The 23,256-nt window shown below is 41.6% G+C and overlaps 1 protein-coding gene across 1 annotated transcript; it reads right to left on the bottom strand.

Annotated features, from left to right (window-relative positions):
- Positions 1 to 2,842: 2,842 nt before the first annotated feature.
- Positions 2,843 to 23,256, bottom strand: trpv4 (transient receptor potential cation channel, subfamily V, member 4). The gene is made up of 17 exons (XM_079515372.1): positions 22,972 to 23,256; positions 18,339 to 18,420; positions 17,093 to 17,535; positions 15,324 to 15,499; positions 12,679 to 12,831; positions 11,228 to 11,368; positions 8,150 to 8,448; positions 7,487 to 7,666; positions 6,906 to 7,064; positions 6,326 to 6,418; positions 6,131 to 6,204; positions 5,252 to 5,417; positions 5,092 to 5,158; positions 4,285 to 4,589; positions 4,004 to 4,131; positions 3,805 to 3,926; positions 2,843 to 3,594 (listed from the first exon to the last, which is right to left on the bottom strand). The coding sequence occupies exons 2-17, from the start codon at positions 18,345 to 18,347 to the stop codon at positions 3,494 to 3,496; spliced, it is 2,616 nt and encodes an 871-aa protein (XP_079371498.1). The 5' UTR covers positions 18,348 to 18,420; positions 22,972 to 23,256; the 3' UTR covers positions 2,843 to 3,493.

The raw sequence follows: 23,256 nt of genomic DNA, 5'->3' as shown, positions 1-23,256 counted from the left end.
CAAAAATCCCGTTACACAGTATCTCTATAGTCATGTGCTCAAGACAGATCTGTCCGATATTTCATATTCCATCCTGATTGGCTAACATTGGCTTTCAAAGTTTGCAGGATTGGCCCGTTTTGAACAAAAAGCCTCAAATCATGAACGCAGCGTACAATTTACGTGAAATCTTTCACAGACAGCGGAATATATCCCACCCTTTTCACATTGGCCTGTTATAGCGCCACCAACAGGTGGATTTTTGCAAAACACATTTTTGGAACAAAATGCCTCAAATTATCCAATTGCCATCAAAGGCGTAAGAAGAAATGGCACCCTTTTCACATTGGCTTATTATACGCCACCATGAGGCCACAACCTGACCTGCCCTGGTGGAGACCTGTGCCCCGAGGGGCACTTTTTCTAGTTCTGCCCTGGTTCCGCCTTGTTTATGTTGAATTTGCTAAAACATCATTTTTGGGAAAAAACATGCTGCACCTGTGATGTTCTTTTTTACTGACATCAAGTTTAAAATAAGAATGTAATGCACAGAATATCAATACAAAACAACTGAAAAACACCTTATTTCAATGGTAGTGGGTGGAGAGAAAGGATTTTTGTCCAACCATGAAACGGCAACCAATGGGTTCTTTTAGGGTTCTGAACCAATTCATTTTCAGTGGAAACACTCTGAACTGGTTCAATAATACCGGTAGGCCGTAACAAAAGAACTGAACCGGTTCAACCCAATGGAAAAGGGGGGCCAACACAAAGAAAGTTTTAGAATGAAATACTAGAAAAGGTTCCCCTCAGGGCACAGGTCTCCACCAGGATAGGAGCGTTTGTGATGTTAGGACAATTTTAAAGACATAACACAGTATAGGCCTATTCATAAAAAAAGTGTTTTGCAAAAATCAACCTCCAGAGTGTGTGCAGTTTGGCTGCGATCAAGACAATGGTGCCAGAGTGGAGGTGGAAACAATAGACAAGAAAATACAATTCAATAAAGTTTGTATTTATTAAATAGTATTTTCACACATGCTGTTGTAAAGCAGAGTAATATAATATTTATTCTTCTTAAAATCAGTTCAGACATTTATTTAAATTCATGTGCAACAGTATACTACAAGAATAAGAAAATAAAAAAAGCATGGCACTTGAACAATTGAAGCAATGCAAGGCAGTGTAGTGAACAATCACCTCTGACCTTCATCAAAATAAATTGCACAGTCCGCTGTTTATCTAAGTGTGTCATCTTCTAGTACAACAACACACATACATACTGTAGATGTTTATCTAAGTGTGTCATCTTCTAGTACAACAACACACATACATACTGTAGATGCGCATAAACAAGAATCTGAATAGGGCAATGAGCCAAATGTAATGAAAACACTGCACAACATAATAGCAAGGCCTGGGAGTTGATTATGCAAATACCCCAGCTGCAATGGAACAATAACATTGGAAATGCAAAGACAAACCATAACATGGATTACTATTGTCTACTATTTGCATATTTGCTTGACAACTGTAACCTGCTCATCATGCCCACCTTGTTCAGAACAATATCCCTGTATTCATATATTAAACACACAGCAAATGGCAGAAGTGCATTGTACATCAATTCAATTGAAAGCAGTGCTTCCTGCACTGTCAGCTAAATCCATTCTGTTTGCTTTCTTATGATTTCCTGATAAGTAAGAAATGTAGAAAAGGTAGATCGTATAAAATAGATGAGATGTGGATCATGTGGACTTAACTGAATTGACGTAGTTATAGAATTACTAAGGCTATATGCTAACTAAATATACAAAAAGTATGATGTAACCTAAATTGACATATATATATAAGAATTATACACACATTAGATGCTTTTTCAATCAAAATCTACATACAGAACAAAAATATACACAATGCATTCTTTCAGAAAAACAGTATGTTCAGTATGTTCCAATGGATCCATTGTAATTATTCAGTCAAATGTAGATCTGCTATTAAGTTGAATATGGAGATGCAAGGCTTCTGCCCAACAGCAACGAAATGAACCAACAGTAAGACAATAATCATGTTAATGCAAACAGACATGATTCTGTGACACTGTAGTAATAGAGAATACTCTGTCTGAAATAGTTTATCTGAACATCCCTGAGTATGTGATATGATAAAAAGCAGTGTTGCCTGTGTTTTCACAAAGTTGAGGAGTTCTTCAAGAAGCTGCACATCCAGTGTGTTCTCCTAGCCTGATTATCAGACTGTAGCTTTCTTGAAGCTTCAGTCTGACATTGTCTCCTGTCTGAGCGATTTCAAGGGGGAGGGGATTAGAATTTCCCTCAACCAGTAGCCATTGGTGTTGTTTTTCCCTCCTTCCTCTGTGTGGTGCGCTGCGTGATGACGCTGAAAACGGGACTCTGCGCTGATTGGTTGTTCGTTAGACCCACCCCCACCACCGATTCTCATTGGATAATACATTTTTGTACCGAAGAAATTATAGGTTCACAGTGCAACACCAGACCAAGAGACGCAGTCCACTCAGAGAGTGGGCGGGGTCTTTGGGCTGGATCCAGGCTAGTGTTCTCCCACTGTATATTAAATCCTACAGCCTGTTATTCAGGCTGCTTTATTCTAATAATTCTTCTTTCTTTCTTTCAAATTAGTTCAGCACACCTCATGGCCAAACCCAAGTGCATCCGGCTCCAAAATCCTCACTTGGTCCATTATAACTGGGGTAAACAAATCTAAAATGTATTTACCTATATGGAACCGTGGGGACCTGGTCTACTGTTTTTCCATATGAAATGTGTTAATCTTAAAATGATGCTTATTTAACTTAGACAGTAAGTAATTTGTGATGGAATTATGTTATCCCATATCATCTTGTTCTTGCACATTGAATGACACCAGTGAGTGCTGATGTTGAGTGAGCGGAGTGGAGTGGAGTTCACTATAGTTTCCTGAAAAGTTTTTCTGCAGATTGTAGACTTTGAAATAGGTTTAGCCTACTGTCAAATTGTATGGAATTGCATGGGAGAAACCATCCATGAAAAATACACTTTTATAAGGGAGGCTACGTCCGGTAATCAAATGATGAGATGCACATTGTTTTACAAGGCCTTGCTGAAAATAAATATGTAATATAATTATTTTTATAAACAAAATTACTTACATTGGTATTACACTACACTGCCATTCAGTCAATGTTACTTACACATACTGTATAGCTTGTTTACTAATTGCTATAGCCATTTATTCTTGGGCATATTGCTTAGAATCTGTCTCTGTGTTGGGTGGGTCCAGTTGGTCTTATACCTGTTAGGGTATGCTATGACATGGGTCTGATTATCCTCGGTTCCATGTCGGATCGGGCCTCTGGTTGAAAAAAGAATAAAACTATTGTGCATATTGGGTTCAGGTAACCCCGCCTTGGGTAATCTGAGTAACAGGAAGGGTTGACCTCACTGGTCCTGATGATGCCCTGTTGTGTCCTTTACATCACTTAGCCCTCTGCAAATGGTCAATGTCTAGGTGTCAAGGGCTCCATCTCTATCACCAGATCACGATGCCTTGGACCTTTACTCAACTCTACTGCTCGAGGAACCACCGTGGACCAGCGATCTGGAAGGGAAATAAGTAACAGGGCTTTACTTTTACTTTCCTTTTCATGTGCTGGGTCCTACTCAGGTCCTTATGGCTCAAAATGAGTACATTGTGCACTAAAGATTTTGCCTGTAACATTCTAATTATAACAAAGTATAAATCGGGCTTCTTTTTGTCTGAGCCACCACTCGCCCCAGTACACCTGTGAACACAGTACAGAGTACTCACCTCTCCTCAGCGCTCTGACAGTCTGCTGCATACCGTTGCCTTGACAGACCTCAATCTTGCCTGGATCCTCATTGATGATCCCCAGGTTCTGATTCCAGTGACACCAGTTGACCTCGTCCACCCTAAAACATGACAACTGGCTGATTGATTGCATCGATTATGGTGTACATTGGCTAATCATGATTAAGGTAATATCTACCTGAAGCACCAGCGTCGGTCGGGAGTTCCGTCCATGTTCTTCCCTACGGTCACCATCTCGCCAGCTCTAAAGGACTTGCGAAGGCAGACTGGGAAGGACCTCTCAATATCCAGGATGGTTGTTGCCCACTGTGGTCACACAGTGAAATTAAAGCTAATGTACTGCAAGTGGTGTTTTAAAAAATTAATAAAATAAAGTGTCTATTCGCTAAAGAGCTGGAGGGACAGGGAGACCACACTATACGATGATGGCTAATGGAATATAGAAAATTTCCTCTGCACCTGTAGCTTCCAAATCTTCTTGCTCTCCTTTGACACCTGGCTCACCGTCTCTCCCATCAGCGCAATCAACATGTTTAGCAACAGCACAAAGGTGAGGATGATGTACGTAACCAGCAGCATGAGGAACACCGCCGGGTATTTAGCGCTGTGGATCATGTCCAGCTCTCCCATGCCGATGGTCAGCTTGAACAGGTCCAGCAGGAAGGCGCTGAAGGTGTTACTGTCCCTGCACTGGGGATAGGTGGGGCAGCCCCCTTCACACTCCGGGCCTGCTGTAGGGCACGCCGTCAGCAGTGACACCAGGGCTGGACACAAGACACACATATACTGTATACACATTGTATAACAGGGCGTTATACCATTTTCTATGAGCTCATGTGTTGTGCGTAGGGCTGTCACAATTACATATTTATGTACGATTAATTGTCATACAAATAATTGCGATTAATGATTTAATTGTGTTTTTTGTATTGAACATTGGAACGTTGCAATTTGAATTTCTGTTTGCCCTTTAGGCTTCATAATCACAAATTGCACAGGGCAAATATGACAAAAACTTAAATATACAAAGAAATCACTGACACATTTAATAATCTTTTATAATTTTTTCTTTCCAAACAATTTCCAAAATAACGGAAATAGTTGATCTACAAGCTTACAACACGTCTGCTATTTTTCAACATGGAAACAATCAACGATTGTTTCAAAAATAATACTCAAATAATTGTGATTAGGCGATTATGTAATAATTTTGACAAGTCTAGCTGTGCTAAGATACTCTGTAAAGTAACTTGTACCGAGGCCTACCTGATGCATAGCCAATCATGAAGAGTACGTAGACCAGGAGAAATCTGAATAGGTCTTTGAAAAGAATCTGAGAACCATAATAATAGTGTTATTATTATCCAACGGCAACGGGATGGTTTCATATTGTCACATTTCCAGGCCCCATGCAGGAGGATCTTACCTTTTGTATCATGATACTGTAGGTGCCGGTGAGTTTCAGGCCTCTGGTGAAGTACAGTGTGTTCATCCATCCCAATACCAGAGCAAAAACCATGACTGATACATAGGCCTCGATGCCAGACAGGTAGAGCGCTGCCGTTACTATCACTAGCAGGGAGTAGATGAAGCTAGAGGAGAGATGTTGTGGTTAGAGCACTGTTACTATCACTAGCAGGAGTAGATGAAGCTAGAGGAGAGATGTTGTGGTTAGAGCACTGTTTCCCCAAACAGTGGGTCACGGACCAATTTGTATGGGTCACACGACTCACGACTCACTTAAAAATCTACTTTTCCTACATAGAAAAAGAAATATATTTCAAAAGATTTTCCCCTCCAACCAAAAAATTACAAATAAAGCAACAAATAAACATACAAATCCAAGACATTACATAAAAACAAACTAAGAAGTAGTGAAAATAGCCAATCTAGCTTGTAGATTTGTTATTTTCACGACTTCTTGCCAGGTCCCGGGCAAACGTCTAATTTCTCTTTTGGGTCTTGAGCTAAAAGGTTTGGGTTAGAGTACAGCAAACATCCCTGATGGCAGTTCTATATTGAGGAAATAAACCAGTACAGGTATATATGGTGTTTTGTGTTTTACCATAATGTAGGCATCACAGGCACAATGTTAATGGCTTAAATAAAAATGATTCAGAGAGGTGCCCGACATCCTCAGCTCTGTTTGGATCAGAGGTTTAATTAAAAATGTAAACGATAAAACATACCAGAGAGGAGCTTGTGGAATTAATTAGATGACTCAATTAAAAGGATGAGAAATTAGCCTCGGGTAATAGTCAGAGAGCAACAGCAAAGGTGAGGCATGGGGTGGCTGGAGACTTACTAGAGCAACTGAAAGGAACCATCGATAAATAACGAGTTCACCCCAGGGCACTTCTTCAGGAAGAGGTCCTTAATCTACAAAGCACAGGACAGACATTTCTCATGATGTCGTTTTCCGCTGTCATTGCAGATTTGAGGTTATGCAACAAATTGGGGGACATTTAAACCACAATGAGGCTTCAGCATATCTACTCACGTTGGTGAGGAAGAAGAAGATTCCTGATGCAAGGGTAATTATTTCCCCACCCATACGCAGGTAGTCTGTGGATGTGGTGTAGGGATATGGAGGCTGGACAGAGAGGCAAGAGATACAATCTTAAGATGTATAGTGTACTGTACATGCAGCAATATACAATCAAATTAAATCACACAATTTGTTTAATTTTCCACAAACTGTTTGTCAAGTTATATTAGCATTTTAAGGCAGGAGATGATTTGGAAAGTCTAGCCAAAATAGTACCTGGAGAAAAGATTAATTTACGAATGAAATTCAAATGTACATGACTTATTAACCATGCAATAATGTTCAGCCAATATTTACTCAACTATTCAAGTGTGTTCAGTATCATTTTAAGTACTTTGGATAATATACGGAAAGTTGGTCTATGTTTATGTAAGATATAAGGCCAAACCTGTGACCTTTACACAAGTTCTGATTTTGGACCAGTTATAAAGTGACAGTACAGCCATGACTGAAGAGTATGAAAGCTATGTGATATACCGTATACATATTAGTAAATAGTACTATACAAAATATTCAGCACTTTTTCACTCACTGTTCCCTCTGATGGGTGGTAGTGAGCCACAAGGGTGAAGATGATCATAGTGATGAGGTAGGACACAACACTGATGTAGAAAGTGACAGCACCAAACTTCTGCCACTTGGCTCTCAAGAGTTCATTGATAGGCTCCACCGCCAGCATCTCATGGCGATTCTGAGAATAGGATCAGAAACATGTCGCCACATGATACAAATAAAATATTTTCAAGTTTTGTCAAGCAATTTTGATGGCTGAAGCATACATGTTACAGTATACAGAACAAGAATGACTCGGTTATAATTGTCAGCTGCAGCAAGCCCTCATTTATGAACATTTATAATCAGTTTGTGTGCCTCAGCCTCAGCTCACGGCTTGATGTTGTGGCATTCAGAGTATGGGTTTTATGCCGTTCAGACTATGGGTTTTATGGGTAAGTCTCGCATTGGCTTAGACTTGGCAGCCTAGAGGCAGCCAATCATGAAAAAGTCTCCACTACGGTCGCTAGTAGTAGTAACATGTTGTCCAGACGCTTTTGAAGCAGCTGGCAAAAAGAAGAAAAAGGACTAGTACACATAAACTTGCATCTTCTGGCTCACCTCATTGCGACTGGTGTAGACAAGGATTTCAAGAACTGACGTTTCCTCTCCACAGGTGTCCAGTGAGGACAGGTCATATAGGGAAGAGTACACAGGTCCATATGCCCAGTCCTTAAACTTACGAGACAAGTGACGGGCCTCCTCATCTTTGATCTCACGCCGAATGATGTGCTGAAAAACCTGGAGGTAGTGGGGAAGTTGAATACCTGTAGTGTTATACATAGTTGTGATCCAGTGTTGAGCAATGAAATAGCCAATCTACAAGCGCACAACATATTTTCAGTGCGTAACACTTTTTTTTTTTTTTAAAGATATTTTTTTTGCGGCTTACGCCTTTTATTGGTTTTTGAAGGGACAGACAGTAGGCTGACAGGAAACAGGAGAGAGATGGGGGAAGACATGCAGTAAAGGCCGTGTCGGGCTCGGGAGTCGAACCCGCGGCACACTGCGACTGGATTACCAGTCGGGTGCCCAGACGGTTACGCCACCGCCTGGGCCAGTGCGTAACACTTTAACACAACAATTTATATATCACCCTTTACACAAATGTTTTTCCCATATAGAAACATGATGGCATTAACTTCCCTATTACTGTCATCGTGCTCTATGTGTATGTGCATGTTGCATAATAATGCAGTTAGTGTGTGTAATCATCATTCATACCCCTATCTTGCCCAACTTGGCGGCCATCATAAGAGGTGACATGCCGTCGTTGTTGAGGATCTTCTCCAGGCTGCAGTCTGGGTAGACCTTGGCGCTCTTGATCAACAGGAGGTCGTACATCTTTGTAAGGAAACGCGTGTTGTCGCGGGTGTTGTCTGCGATGTGCACCAGGGCGTGCAGCACTGTGTTACCACGGGAGTCTTGGCGACGCAGGTCAGCTTTCTTGTGGGGATTCTCAGTCAGGTAGTGTACCATGTCAGGCTGGTTGGTGCATGCTGCCAGCGAGAGAGGCAGCTCACCTGGACAGATGTACGGCACACAGTTCAGAAACAAAACACACAGAGGGCTCTAAGAGGGTCCCTCCCTCCAGGAACTATACAAAAAGAGGTGTGTAGTCAAAGCTCAGCGCATCATCAAGGACAGGCACCACCCCAGACACAAATTGTTCATACCCCTACATTGACCGGGCAGGCAAGGAGGCCTAGCGTAGTATCAAGGGCAAGACCACCAGGTTTCTGAACAGCTTCCACCACACAGTTGAAGCCTGTCTCAGGCTGGCCTTGCTTGGACTTTACTTTTCCTTGTGGATCTACCATATATATTTTACCTGTGGAAGTTACTGCTCTATATGAGCCCGTCAACAGGCTTCATTTGTCCTGTGGATGTATAATCAGTGCATTGTACCTATGAAGGTTGCAGCCCTTCGTGGACTATGTGGTTGAACTTGACAATACGTAGACACTTTGTTGCACTTTATCTGATGTACAATGCACAGACACTCTTTAGCACCTTAATGTCTATTTTCATTACATAGCTGCTGCTTTGTGGACCTACCAAAGTGCTACTACCGTTGTCCATCCATTCATCCATCTTCGACCGCTTATCCGTAGTCGGGTCGCGGGGGCAACAACTCCACCAGAGTGCTCCAGACTTCCCTCTCCAGAGCAACATTAGTGACTTCCTCCTGGGGGATCCCGAGACGTTCCAAGGCCAGTGAGTCGATGTATTTCCTCCAACTGCGCCTTGGTCTGCCCCGGGGTCTCCTCCCAGTGGGACGTGCGTCGAGGACCTCCCTAGGGAGACGCCCGAGAGGCATCCTAACCAGATGCCCGAACCACCTAAACTTTCCAGGCGAAGGAGCAGCGGTACTACCTTTGTGCCTAATCTTATGCACCTTGTGTTTAACCTCATGTAATTACTCTACTGATCCAGCTGGATCATGCTGTGTGTATGTAGTAGATACATTTTTGCCTATCCTTGACATGTTTCTCTTTAGTCTTTACCGTTTGATTTATTTTTTATCCTTGCTCTCCCTTCCTCTCTTTTCGTTTTCTCTTCTTGAACAACCAAAACGATGGAGCTTGCACAAAAACTAATTTCACCCACTTCTTTACATCTGTAGTTGATATAAATAAATCTAAAGTTGATTGTGATTTGAGATACAGGAACAATCTTTGATTGAAAGTAAGCAAATCAATATGTGACTTAATGAGGTAAATGTAACAGATAATCGAATCGATCTTCTCTCTCAAATACTCTAAATATAGATCAAAGATGCACCTTAAATCGCTGCTCTGAAAAAAGCACAATTAGTAGTTGCTTTAAGGAGGGGCGCACTGGGGTGAGACTGCCAAAAGCAGCTGCTGAAAATGAGCTGTTGCCATGGGTGACAGATTACTTTGTCACCTCGCATGGAAACGGTCCTCTTCATGGATTTGCACGGTTGCATGCAGAGCGTTAGCGTGAGTGCTAAATCCCATTAGCCATCAGCCCTGCCAGGTTCCTGTTCACCTCACTGCAAAGCTCCACGGCAAATTACTCACACAGTGCCTGGACACGCTGGGATTTGGAAATGACAACCATGCTACAGTAAGTTACAAATGGAAATCATCTCCTATGTGATGATGAGCATGGAATATAATGCATGAGCCTAATCAAATAATAATAACTTCTCAAAACTGTCCTTGATAAAAATAGAAAATAACTAAATTTGCAATATATGCGTGTCGTGTATATATATATATATATATATATATACACAAGGACATCTATAGACAGCGACGGAAGCTGTATGCCCAAGCAAACATGCTGTGTCGCAAATTTAGCATGTGCTCGGTTCCTGTGAAGATATCGCTCTTTAGATCCTTCTGTACACCGCTGTATACTGCACACCTATGGTGCCGCTATAGACAAAGCAGCATCAGAAGACTCACAGTGGCCTATAATGATTGTATGAGGCTGCTGTTGAGAGTGCCAAGAAGCTCCAGTGATAGCCAGATGTTTGTTAGTGTCGGAGTACCTACCTGCTCTGCTGTACTACGTAACCTTATGTACAGATTCATGTGTAGGGCATCTGAGTCAACAAACGACATCATTGCTGTAATAACGGACCCTAAACGCAGTTCACTCAGGTTCTCATCGAGACTGTGGAACCACTGGCGCACATGTCTGTATGTCAGAAACTGAACAGTGTGGGATATGTGCATATATGTACCTTTTTATTTATTTTTATTTTTGTATTTACTGTTATATTGTATTGTTTGTGATATGGATCCACCTGGGTCTGAAATAAAGATTAATTGATTGATTGACACACACACACACACACACACACACACACACACACACACACACACACACACACACACACACACACAACTATCACTATGAGGCTAACAGGCCATATTACAGGGATACATATAAATCCTGGGTAGTACTATGGGTGATTGAGGTCGAAAGTTGAGTGGGAGAGGCCAGGTTGAGTTCACGTTATGTGTGAAGAGTGGCATAATCTCAGCTTTTAATTTGCTGTACAAGTAGCTAGTGACAAAAAGTAAAATACTTGCTTATTTTTCCTCAAAATCTAACTGGTGCTAACATTCAGTATGTTATATTTTTGGCTGAATGGATTATCTAGTAAAGACTGCTTAATGTCTTATTATTGTATAATACTTGATCTTGTTATTGTTCTAACATTTATTTAGTCACTTTGACCACATGACAGCAATAAGAGAAAATTCCCATGCCAGCAGAGGGCAGTGTGGAGTTTTTAGAATATTGTGCTTTTATAGTACTTACCAAAGTAGAAGTAACCCCCTTCATCTCTGGGCTGGAAGAAGCGACCCCTAGCTTGGGCATGGACATCAGCCTCCTTCTCCACCAGCAGCTCCACATACTGCTTACAGCGTCGCTCTATTGCAATGTGGAGTGCCGTCTGGCCTGACATCACAATACACATGACGGTCAATGTGGAGTGCGGCCTGACATCACAGTACACATGACGGTCAATGTGGAGTGCGGCCTGACATCACAGTACACATGACGGTCAATGTGGAGTGCCGTCTGGCCTGACATCACAGTACACATGACGGTCAATGTGGAGTGCCGTCTGGCCTGACATCACAGTACACATGACGGTCAATGTGGAGTGCCGTCTGGCCTGACATCACAATACACATGACGGTCAATGTGGAGTGCCGCCTGGCCTGACATCACAGTACACATGACGGTCAATGTGGAGTGCCGCCTGGCCTGACATCACAATACACCTGACGGTCAATGTGGAGTGCCGTCTGGCCTGACATCACAATACACATGACGGTCAATGTGGAGTGCCGTCTGGCCTGACATCACAGTACACATGACGGTCAATGTGGAAATACACAAACAACAAAACCAATATGTAATATTTAAAACATTACATATTTATGCACTTTTGAAAGTATTGCTTAAATACTTTTGAAAGTATTTGCTTTGAAGGTGTTTTTTATCATGTACCTGTCATCATGAAATTTGCTCATTCTAGGACAGTGCTGTATAAAAGTTCAATTAAAGTAATAGTTGAGAAGAGAAACTTGGATGGTTTGTTGACGTTTTCATGTGACACACATTTGATTTATCCATGCGGAAAATTCTGGTTGAGCAACAAATATTATTTTAAGCTTTAAAGGTCAACAAAGGAGGCCTGGATTATCTAATTTGTGAGATGTGAGTATATGGCTCATATACATAAACATTATTCTATCATTTCAAAGATCTGAGCCTGAGCTAGCAGCCTGGCAAGCATATGGCAAACTGTCTCCTCAACAAACACCGTCTGTCGAATGCAATACAGAGGAAGTTGAACAGCAAGAGCCATACGGACAAAATATATGAAAATACGTTCTAATTGTCAATTCTAATATGACCTTTACTGTTTAAGCAACACCTTTAGATTACAGATGAGCTTGATGGTGGTGTTAGGCTTAAGCTATACTTGGTTGCGTGCTGTGCACAACTAAGGGCCGATTCATACTCCTATTTTACCGCTGTTTCAGCGCTGTAGTGCCGAAATGATTTCGGCTCGTCAGAAATGTTCAGTAGCACCGAAGAGCCGACTTTAGGACTGTACCTGCCCCCCCGAACCTCAAATGACGTCACATTGTAGGCTCTACAGAGCCGAACCGACTTTTATTCGGTTCTAAAATAGGAGTATGAATCGGCCCTTAGTATTAAACACCCTTTACAGGATTTCTGTATAGCCATCATACCTCTGTAGTAGAGATCTCTGAAAGGTGTGTTGATGAACTCTCTGAGGTTTCCAGTCTGCTCCGCTATGTTCAGCAGAAGAGGGATGGTGTCATTCTGGCCACTGTAAAGATTCAGCAGTGCTTTAGGCAGACATGTCTTTCCTGTGGTTGGCTCTGCAGAAACATGTAACAACCGAGTTAGATTTGTGATTTACGGCTGAGTGCGCCAAGTCCTGTAGTGTAAGGTTTAAGTGTTTCTCAAAGTTTTTAATTTCAGAGACCCCCAAGTTGACATGCATTAGGCCACGGACCCCCATTTGATATTTTATCTCTCGGACCTCAGTCTAAGAAAAAGATAACACTCTGATGACACTTATGATCAGGTGACACTCTGATCATAATAGCCATAATTTTATCTTCTCTAGTTGTACTTACTTGGACATGCAATAAAGGTGAAGGTTAACTATGGATCATTTAGCTGGGGACTGACTGGAAACCCCACGTTGAGAACCACTGCTGTAAAGCATCACCTGAATTAAATATTGTTTACTGGTGTCTTCCTCGATGTGGGAAAGGGACAAATATAGAGAGAAGAAAGTCTTGAAGAATGCTAATGGTAATGCTAATTTCTTATTAATACTTGGGTGGAATTACATAATTTACTACAAAATATTTATTTTATTTTATTTATTTATTATTACAAAATACTCTGCAAACCAAATTTCCTCTTGTAGGAGTTGATATATCTGGTATGAGTAACACATTGTCTAAAAAAAATAAACGTTGTACTGTGAGAAAAGACTTAAACGACATCCAGTATACACAATTTATGTTCAGCCTGACAGTTTTTTAAATAGAGTGCCAGGCTCTTGTGTCTTGAAGAGAAAACAGTTAGCTGTGATTTCTCTCTGGGCCCTGTTATAAGCCCGCACAAAGACATCCCAACATGGACAGGAAGCTGTCTTTGGGTCCACCCCTGGAAGGACAACAGCCCTGACATCACAGCTTCCCGCTCTCAGGACCTCTGAGCCAACAACAGCAAAGTGCAGAGCAGGGGGAGTTGTCAAAGGTCAAGCAGCCTAATGACATGACACAACGTTTAGATTTGACAGGAACATGAGGAGATGGGGTTTGTCAGAAAGACATAGGACTCTGGGCTTCAGTCAGGGCTACTGTGCTACAGTCATTCCCCTTAACAGTTTGCAAAAACAAATGTATACTAAAGGCGATGAAAAGATAACACAAAAGCCCTAAGGGATTATTTCCATTGTGGTCCTGTGTATTAAATTAATTGATGAAGATCCTGTGAGATCAAAATGTTGTCTTTAACTGCAATAAAGTAATTCCTTTGCCTAAGAATGGTGTGTGGGTCTTACCTCCTTCCATATTAAATGAATGAGACAGTTAAAGACAAATAATATCAACTCAGCAACAAAAGTTCGGAAACGTAACTTTGGTCCATTATTTCTCCACTTTAATAATACCAATTGGTATTGTATTTTATATAATTTTAATTTTTGATTAGTCAACTTTACAACGAGGTATAGATTGTAAGGATTGGGCGTTTGTGGGATGAGCAACGCAGCTAAACGTGTGGGTAGCGCCTCCAAAACATTTGCCAAAATGGCAAGTGGCTGGTATTCACCCTAGCTTTGAGTTGGTTAGTGGACTGGATGATTGCACTCTCACACAGTAATAAGGTAAAAAAAACAAAAAGAAATACACATATTGGCCATTTTTACACTTTATTAATTTGACAGTGTTAGGGAACTCCATAAGATCCATACGTAGTCACAACTATTTCCACGAACGCCTGATCCTTACAAGCTATACGTTGTTGTAAAGGTGACTAATCAACGAATAAAATGATATAAAATACAATACAATATAATAAAAGTGGAGAAATAATGGACCAAAGTTAAGTTTCCGAACTTTTGTTGCTGAGTTTACAATAACATGCAAAACATCATATACTAGACTAGTAGTAATACTAAAAGATCACACTTGTGTGAAGTGAAGCTCTTATCGTCATACATCACATTTCGTGCACAGCCAATCAAATCATCACCAAATCATCACTTAGACGCACAAAGCTGCAAAGCTGGGCACAGGAGGGGCCTCTAAAAAAACAGACTTGTGTGAAATAGGGGTGCTCACTGTATTTATATCGGCCACATTACGTCGTCTTTTAGTGCCCTAAACAAACATTGAAGTCCATAGACTTGGCTGGCAAATGGTTTAGGTCATAAGTGCTCTAAACAAACATTAAAAAGTCCCTAGACTTGACTGCCACATGACGTAATCTTCTAAATCCATGCATTGGAGGCATGGGCTAGCCGTAGCGCCAAAAATATGTACAGTAAACAGTCAGGGGGTGGTTTGACAGGTACATGGGTGTCTCTAGTATTGCATATCTTGAAGTCCAGGCCCATTGCAAGTTGCTGTACTCTGTCCTCTACCCTGAGACATCCCACCCTAGCATAATGAACATGAGTTAGGTGAGTTCTAGGTGTGGCCAAGCAGTAGCCTGACCAGTTTGTTTTGGGACTTCTGAAACCTTGACCAGGAGTGCCGAGTCATCCACGAACAAGAACAAATTGCAGTCACATGCTGATGTCATGTCATTATTTGGAATTTGAGAACATTCCACTCGTAAATAGTTTTACCTTTGAAATCCTCATCAGTTAGTCTCTTTTGGTGAGACTGCAAGTACTCCAAAAGGCCATCTAGAGAGCTTGGGTCTGCACGTGACACACAATCGAAGAGGAGAGAGCGGTTGAATGTCTTCATTACCTTTGGAGGGTCAGAGCCTGGTCCTTCATCACAGGATGTCTCTGTCTTACTGGGTAGGAATGGAATCAGGAAATACTGTAAGTCACACTTATGTCATGTAGCACAGGGGTTCTCAACGTTTTTGGCCGGGGACCCCCGGAAATGCTTTGGCAATGTCTCGGGACCCCCACCCCGCTCCCCCCAGACCCCCAATATAAATGGACTGCTACAATAACCTTAATAATAGAGACAATACACCATAAATAAATACTGAAACCAGATATAATCATTAGGGAAGGTGTATGCATGTACTATGTGTACTATATGTAAACTCTTCATTTCCACTTTCCAGCCATTTTTTTTTAAAATAATTTGGGGACCCCCCAAAATAATTTGGCGGCCCCCCGAGGGGTCGCGACCCACGGGTTGAGAACCCCTGGTGTAGCATAACAAAATATAGGTCTATGAAATATCTTTCTCACTTCATTAACAAATGCAGACTATCACACAGGTTGAGGATAGGACACCAGTGTAGTCTACAGAATGGCATAGATTTGTCCCCAGCATCTCAAAGTGAAGAGATTACCCCCACCCACACCCTTCTCTTATAAATAGACCTCACTGTGCAACAGGCAGAGCAGTCAAGAACAGTCAGGCAGCAGCCTAAATATTACCTCAACGGCTGTGTAGGACACAACACACTCTCTGTTAGATCAATGAATGGACATATGAAGGGCTGCCTGGCCCAGAGAGAGAGAGAGAGAGAGAGAGAGAGAGAGAGTGTGAGTGTATGTGAACGCACGTGTGCAAGAGTGTGTTCGAGCATGTGCGTGTGTGAAGGAGAGAGTGTGTCTGTGTGTGCGTGCACGTGTGTGTGTGTGTACTTCCACATGGATCACACCACTGTCTACAGTGGCAGTTATAGGAGGGTCACAATTTTATGAGCACAATTTTCCATGCCTCTGACTTTTCCTTCGAACGTCAAACGTTATGTTCTCTCCTGCCAATATGAGGAGCCAACAACTTAGCAAAACCCTAGCCTTGGATCAAGACTATCATAGATGTAGTTTATCGAGTCTGACATTTGCTTACCCATCTATGATAGTCTTGGTCTCTTGGTCCATATAGTCTAGTTACTGGAAATCTGCACGCAAAGCCTGTACTTCTCCATACATGAAAAGTGAAATACTGACCCTGTAGCCACAGGTTAACTCGCTCTTCGGAACTTGTATGCACTGTATTAGTCCTTATTTTTCAACAAATGTGTTTTAATTCTGTCTGTGTTGGAAGTTCCCTGTATTCCTCAATGAGTGGTAGTGGCGGGACGCATCAGATGAAAGCCGGTATTACACTCAATGTAAACAAGATGTAAACAAGGAATATACAGCAGCGTTCAGGCACAGATGGAATAAAACATACGGACTAATACAATGCACACCTGTAAGAAGAAATACAGGCTTTGTGGATTTCCAGTGACTATAGGGACCAAGAGACCCAAGACTATCATAGATACGTAAGCAAATGTCAGACTTGATCAAATACATCAATGATAGTCTTGATCCAATGCTAGAAAAACCCTGGAAACACACATCTACTGCCACCAGGCTGACATCTACTGACATCACGCTGACTGGTGCATTGAAGCAGTGAAGGCTGGTCTCACCCTCTTGGGAGCTTCTTTCTGCGACGTTTTTGGTTGTTATTGTTCCTGCAGGTGCCATAGTCATAGAGCGAGTCCATTGGCGCTTTCTTGGGGCCAGGCACCACCTGAGACTCATAGATGGTAGACTCCAGCAGGTCCATGGGGTTGGTAATGCCCTTCTTAAATGCACCCTGGAACTTCATGCGCAAGTTCTGTCTACTGTCCGCCTGAGACGCCTCTGGGGGCGGTTCCTGAACCGTGTCTTGTGCCGGCGAAGAACCATCCTCACTCTCAAACAGGTTAGAGAACTCAGACAGAGTGAATCCGGCATCATTGTCAAGCTGACTATCCAGTCCTTCCCCTGAGTCTACAGAGAGGGCAGCCCTCGTAGGAACAGAGCAAAGAGTGTCTGCCTTGGTCAATGCCACATGGCATCTTTTCAAAAGAGTGGCAGCAGAACGGCCCTAGGAAAAACACCAAAAACAATGAATGAGCCAAATGTTCTTCAGCCTTTCTTCAGCCATGACCAACATTGAACAAACATCAGTAATAGTGTGAAACACAATGACAGACTTGACACCTGGTAATGAAAACTCAGAAACAGTAAGCCTTTTTCTATTTGCATTATTGTTTTAATTTGAGTAAAAGCTGGAATATCAATGTAGTATAACTTATTGAGGGGTGCTAGGCTGCTAGCCCCTCCTATATCCAGCTTTTGGTTTGTGTGCGCACAAACTTTATCCTACACAAACATTAAATTCCCATTGACAATGAATAGACCATTTTACGTCAAAGTGTCTGTGCAAGTAGACATAGTGCCTGTTTTACGGCATGATGATGTATGATAAGAGCACCCCTCACTTCACACGGGTGTGATTTATTTTTCTTAAATGAATGAATTCCCCACCGCAATCAATATACTATAGACTACTGTAATTTATTAAATGTACTCTAATTAATGTACTGTAAGTACAACAGAGGGTATGCACGTGACATCATCATCATACCCGTAAGTTATGCGGGAACGCCTACTCAGTGCCAATAAACAACTTTCTGGCATTGACAGCCCATACATCCAAACAGAAAAGTCCTATCTGATTGTATTAAACAACATTAAACAACCTAAAACTCACTTTGCCACTCCATTTGCCACTCGATATTAATACAAATTAAACAATTTTAAAAACCTGATGACAAAAAATAGGAATGTTGACTGCAGTGGAAGAAGTAGTCTCGGGTAGGTCTTTGACATTTAACCCCTCAGTACCTCATTCATCCCTTAGATTACGGTGAAGTGCCAAATTCCTCTTCAGGGTTGACTGGAAATGAGACCGAAGCATGTGGTCAGTCTATGGAAGCAAATAGAGAAACCATGATGTGTGAATCTTTATTAAAACTCCAGAAGAAGAGAAAGTATAGTTACAATATTATACCACAGAATAATTGACGCGGACCTATACAGACAAAATGTGTGTTGGTCTTCAAGAACACAAAAAGTGCTCTATCCCATGGAGGTTGGAAACCCATGCAATGGGCTTTAGCCAAAACCAATAACATAACTGCTCAGACTAGCTCAGTGACTGGCCTTGTGGTTATAGTGTCCGCCCTGAGACTGGGAGGTTGGGGTTCAATACCTGGCTGATTCATACCAAAGACTATAAGAATTAGGGATGCACCGATGTATCGGCCGATATTTGCCATATATCGATATCGGCAAATAAAACTGATAAAAACAACAAAAACTAAGTAAACATATAGCGTAGTGTATCAGTATCGGCTAAATTGTTATTTCAAACATCGGTATCGGTCAAGAATTTCCATACCGGTGCATCCCTAATAAAGATAGTATCTGATGCCTCCCAATCAGCATTGAGGGTTGGATTGTGGATAAGTCCCTATGTGACACACAGTACTAGCATCACGACACAGGGCAGGGGTTGTACTTGTACATCAAGGTGTCTCTTGGCTCCTGCTACAGAAACAGGAGATAGGCTCCTGCCCTATGGGCCACATAGCTCGGGAACCACTTGTTCCCAAGGGAAATTCCCCACCCCAGCCACAGCCTGTTCAAGCCGCTGCCGCACCCACGGCCAGGCAAGCGATTCAGGAGCATCGGGAGCAGTACTACCAGACTCTTGAACAGCTTTTACTTGTCAGCAATCAGACTGCAGAACAAGAGCTAAGTTTTGTTGCACAGTCTGAACTGATTTGTGCTCTAATAGGGACTCATTTTGTTTATAGCCTAGTCGTACATACATGCACCCATGATGAACTTATATTTATTATGCACTCACAATTGTCATGTTATGCACTTTATGCTCTTCTCTCTCTACCTTTTAACTGCAATATGAGCCTGCACAACCAAGTCTTTCACCCACCTTACTTGTAATGTGATGTGACAATAAAGATTGATTCTGATTCTAATTCTGAAGGCTACTTGACTGGAGTAAGAGGGAAATAAGTCCTGGACTTTATTGTGTTTCATCCTCAGAATGTTATAACTGTACTGTTTTTGCTTTTCAAATAAACTAATAACTAAACTAAGAAGGACATGTCTTGATTGGCTTCTTCTTTACACAGTAGCCTACAATTGTCAGCGTTGTTGAACTCTGAACTACAGTTTATGATCTAACCAAATGGACCCGTCATGGGGAAAGGGAGTAAACTCTGAGTTACAAATTGATAAATGAATTAACACTAAGGATTTTACTGTATAGACTAGTAGAATGGAATGTATGTACTGTACAGCCCAGTACACACCAGCACTGTGTCTTCTCGTGCTTGAAGTTGAGTAGCATTCAAAACAACTTTCTCCGTCACACTTTGTCTTTAACACAGACATTAAAGTGAGCTTCTGTCTGTCACCTTCAATCTGAGCCTTACACAGCTCTATAATGCAAATGCATAAGAACTGTCTCCCCAAATGCATATGGTCCTGTTGGCCCTGGTCTTGTCCACCTGTGTCTGTTGTTTTTCTGTTTTTTATTTTATTTATCTTGTCACATAAATGCTGCTGTCTCAATTTCCCTTTGGGGATTAAAAGTCATGATCATCTCACCTCTCAAAAGTATGTGTTTAACTCAATAGTATAAAAATTTACCCGAGGGTTCAAATTGACAATTTGTAGTTGTACACCCTTAGACTTACACTGAATTATTTTAGAGTAGAGGTAGACTGTGTGAGGGCAGTGAGGTAGCATAAGGTACAAAGCTAAACTACCAACGAGCTCCATAAAAAGCCTAAAACTCTTGTGATTTGCTGGGTTAGCTCGTGAAGCAGACATAAACTGAGCTAAACCAAACTGCAGAACAGAAGACTAACATAAACAGAGGGGAAGAGACATGACTCAGACCCTCTACAACACATAGGATTATCATGCCTTCACACTCCACTGGACATGTGGAACAGAACAGACAGGCAGGCTTCCCTTCATAAACTACTGAAAGAAACAGACCGAAAGGGCACAGGTCTCCACCAGGGCAGGTCAGGTTGTGGCCTCCTGGTGGCGCTATAATAAGCCAATGTGAAAAGGGTGCCATTTCTTCTTACGCCTTGGATGGCAATTGGATGATTTGAGGCATTTTGTTCCAAAAATTTGTTTTTCAAAAATCCACCTGTTGGTGGCGCTATAACAGGCCAATGTGAAAAGGGTGGGATATATCCCTCAGCCTAGTAGGAACGTCTGTGAAAGATTTCACGTAAATTGCCTGCTGCGTTCATGGTTTGAGGCTTTTTGTTCAAAACGGGCCAATCCTGTAAACTTTGAAAGCCAATCTTAGGCAATCAGGAAGGAATATGAAATATGGGACATATCTGTGATGAGCACATGACTATAGAGATACTGTGAAACGATTTGCAGATTAGTATAAAAAAAGTATCAAAAAATGTGTGTGCCTTTGGCCTGGTGGAGACAACCAGTGTGACTCTAGCCTGGCATGGCCAGACTAGTATCACTGCTGAGGGCATTTTTTTTTAATATATTTTTCCGCACTGGCAGGAAATTGTAACATTTCAGTCATTGTAATGTGTCCTCACTCAGAGACAGGTTGTGTAAGTTCCTCCTATGCTGTGTGACTTCCTCCTGTAATGTGACATTATCCAGACCACAGGAGGTTGACAGGGTCTCCCTGGAAGAAAATCGTACTGGGAAAATGGCACAAAGCCAACAACAAGATCTAGTTTTTTTCCCCACACTTTCTCTGTTCTGTCTCACGAATCTCACTCTGACAAGACTTTTGCTAATAAGTTAATAAGATATGGTAGTTGTATCTATTTGTTAATACTAAGAAATTGTCTGAAGTATTATTCTAGTCATTTTGAGTGGTACCTAACCGTTCCAATGAACAGCTATGTGTGTCTGTCCATCCCTATGTCTATTTGAGTATGGACAGCCCTATACTTCAAGTGGCACTGTTGGGCTTCACACTGTGCACTACAACTATGACTCCGATTGCCCGGGGTTATTTAATCCATTAAATCATAGCGCCCGGAGATTTATAGTAGCGGAGCACTTTTACAGACTGTGGCTGTAGCAGCTAAATGTAGCCAAAACACTCTAGAGCCGATTGACAACAGGAGGTATGATTAAATCTACCGCGACTAGCGACGGGACCGCGGTGGGCCGTCTATTTTTGGATGATTTGAGGCATTTTGTTCCAAAAATGTGTTTTGCAAAAATCCACCTGTTGGTGGTGCTATAACAGGCTTATGTGAAAAGGGTGGGATATATCCCTCAGCCTAGTAGGAAAGTAAATTGCACGCTGCGTTCATGATTTGAGGCTTTTTGTTCAAAACGGGCCAATCCTGTAAACTTTGAAAGCCAATGTTAGCCAATCAGGATGGAATATGAAATATCGGACAGATCTGTGTTGAGCACATGACTATAGAGATAGGCCTACTGTGTAACGACTTGCAGGATTTTTGGACAAAATATGGAGGAGTAATATCAAAAAATGTGTTTTACAAAAGTCGGCGTCCTGATGGCGCTATAACAGGCCGTTCTGGAAAATTTGGGGCAGAGGTTTATCGTTGGCCTCTAGGGAGTGTGTGTGCAAACTGCAAAGGTTGGCATCGACCGGGTTAACGGTGCCGGAGAGTGCAGTAGGCTACAGTAGAATACAGTACATAGTAGTACAGTAAGGCTGTGGGTAAAATTAACCAAATGTCTAGGGGTAAATAGAGCCAATTTCCCTAATATGAATCACTATTCATATCTTTTTTTATCAATGCTACTCAAATTATGCTGAATGACCTTTAATTTGGATGTACATTACATTTAAGAGAAGTTTGCAATATTGCAATTGCAAATATGAAAAGGTTCTGAATAACACACTTTAATTGGCTTTATATTGTTTAAATAATAAGTAAACAAATAAATAAGACTATTTGCTAATGAAGTGTTATTAAATTATGTTTGATAAGTGAATACATTATCTGTTCAAGTTTAAACTAGAAACATTAAAATATCACTTACCCCTTACCTGCAGGGGCAATGTGAGCCACATGACCAATAAGTCATGTTTTCATGGCCCTTTGTCAGAGACTCATGATTTCAATTGATAGAAGACATCCTGAAATAAGGTAGATCTTTAGATTTTACTGCCATCTCATTTTGCCTTGCTTCCAGGACAAAGTGGCTCATCTTACCCCTATCTGGTTTTATTTTGGTCACCTTGATCAGTGAATGTGATTAACATGACCAATTTACAAGACATGATTTGACTGAGACAAAACTTTAATTAAGAAAGAAAGCCTGTATACATCAACAAAAAGCATTTTCGCCAACAGTGCTGCTAGTTCAAAAATGAACTTCAATGTTCAATCACAAATCAACTCTGACAATTGGTTTTATAGAAATTAGCAGAACGAGCAGGCAGTCAACGTAAACGGTGGCTCCTTACCTTGAATTAGCTTGAATACTCTTTCAAGCTGCAGTTCGTATGGGTTTGTGGACTTGATCAAATTATCTTTTAAATGGAACCTCGTTGCGACGACTGTACCCTGTCCCTGCTGTGCTGCTCCAGTCTTCTTTTCTCCGGGTATGATATCTGTTAACAGCCAGATGCCAGCTGAACTGAGTTAATCTGTTCCACTGGCCGTCCTGGGTTGGATCCACAGTCCACACACAGACTCTCAACGCCCACCTAAACAACTGACGCTTTTACTAAAGTTTGTTCAAGTTTTGG

Source organism: Electrona antarctica (assembly GCF_951216825.1).
Source record: "Electrona antarctica genome assembly, chromosome: 12".
In the NCBI taxonomy this organism is placed as follows: Eukaryota; Metazoa; Chordata; class Actinopteri; order Myctophiformes; family Myctophidae; genus Electrona; species Electrona antarctica.
This window is presented reverse-complemented; position numbering and strand designations above follow the sequence as displayed.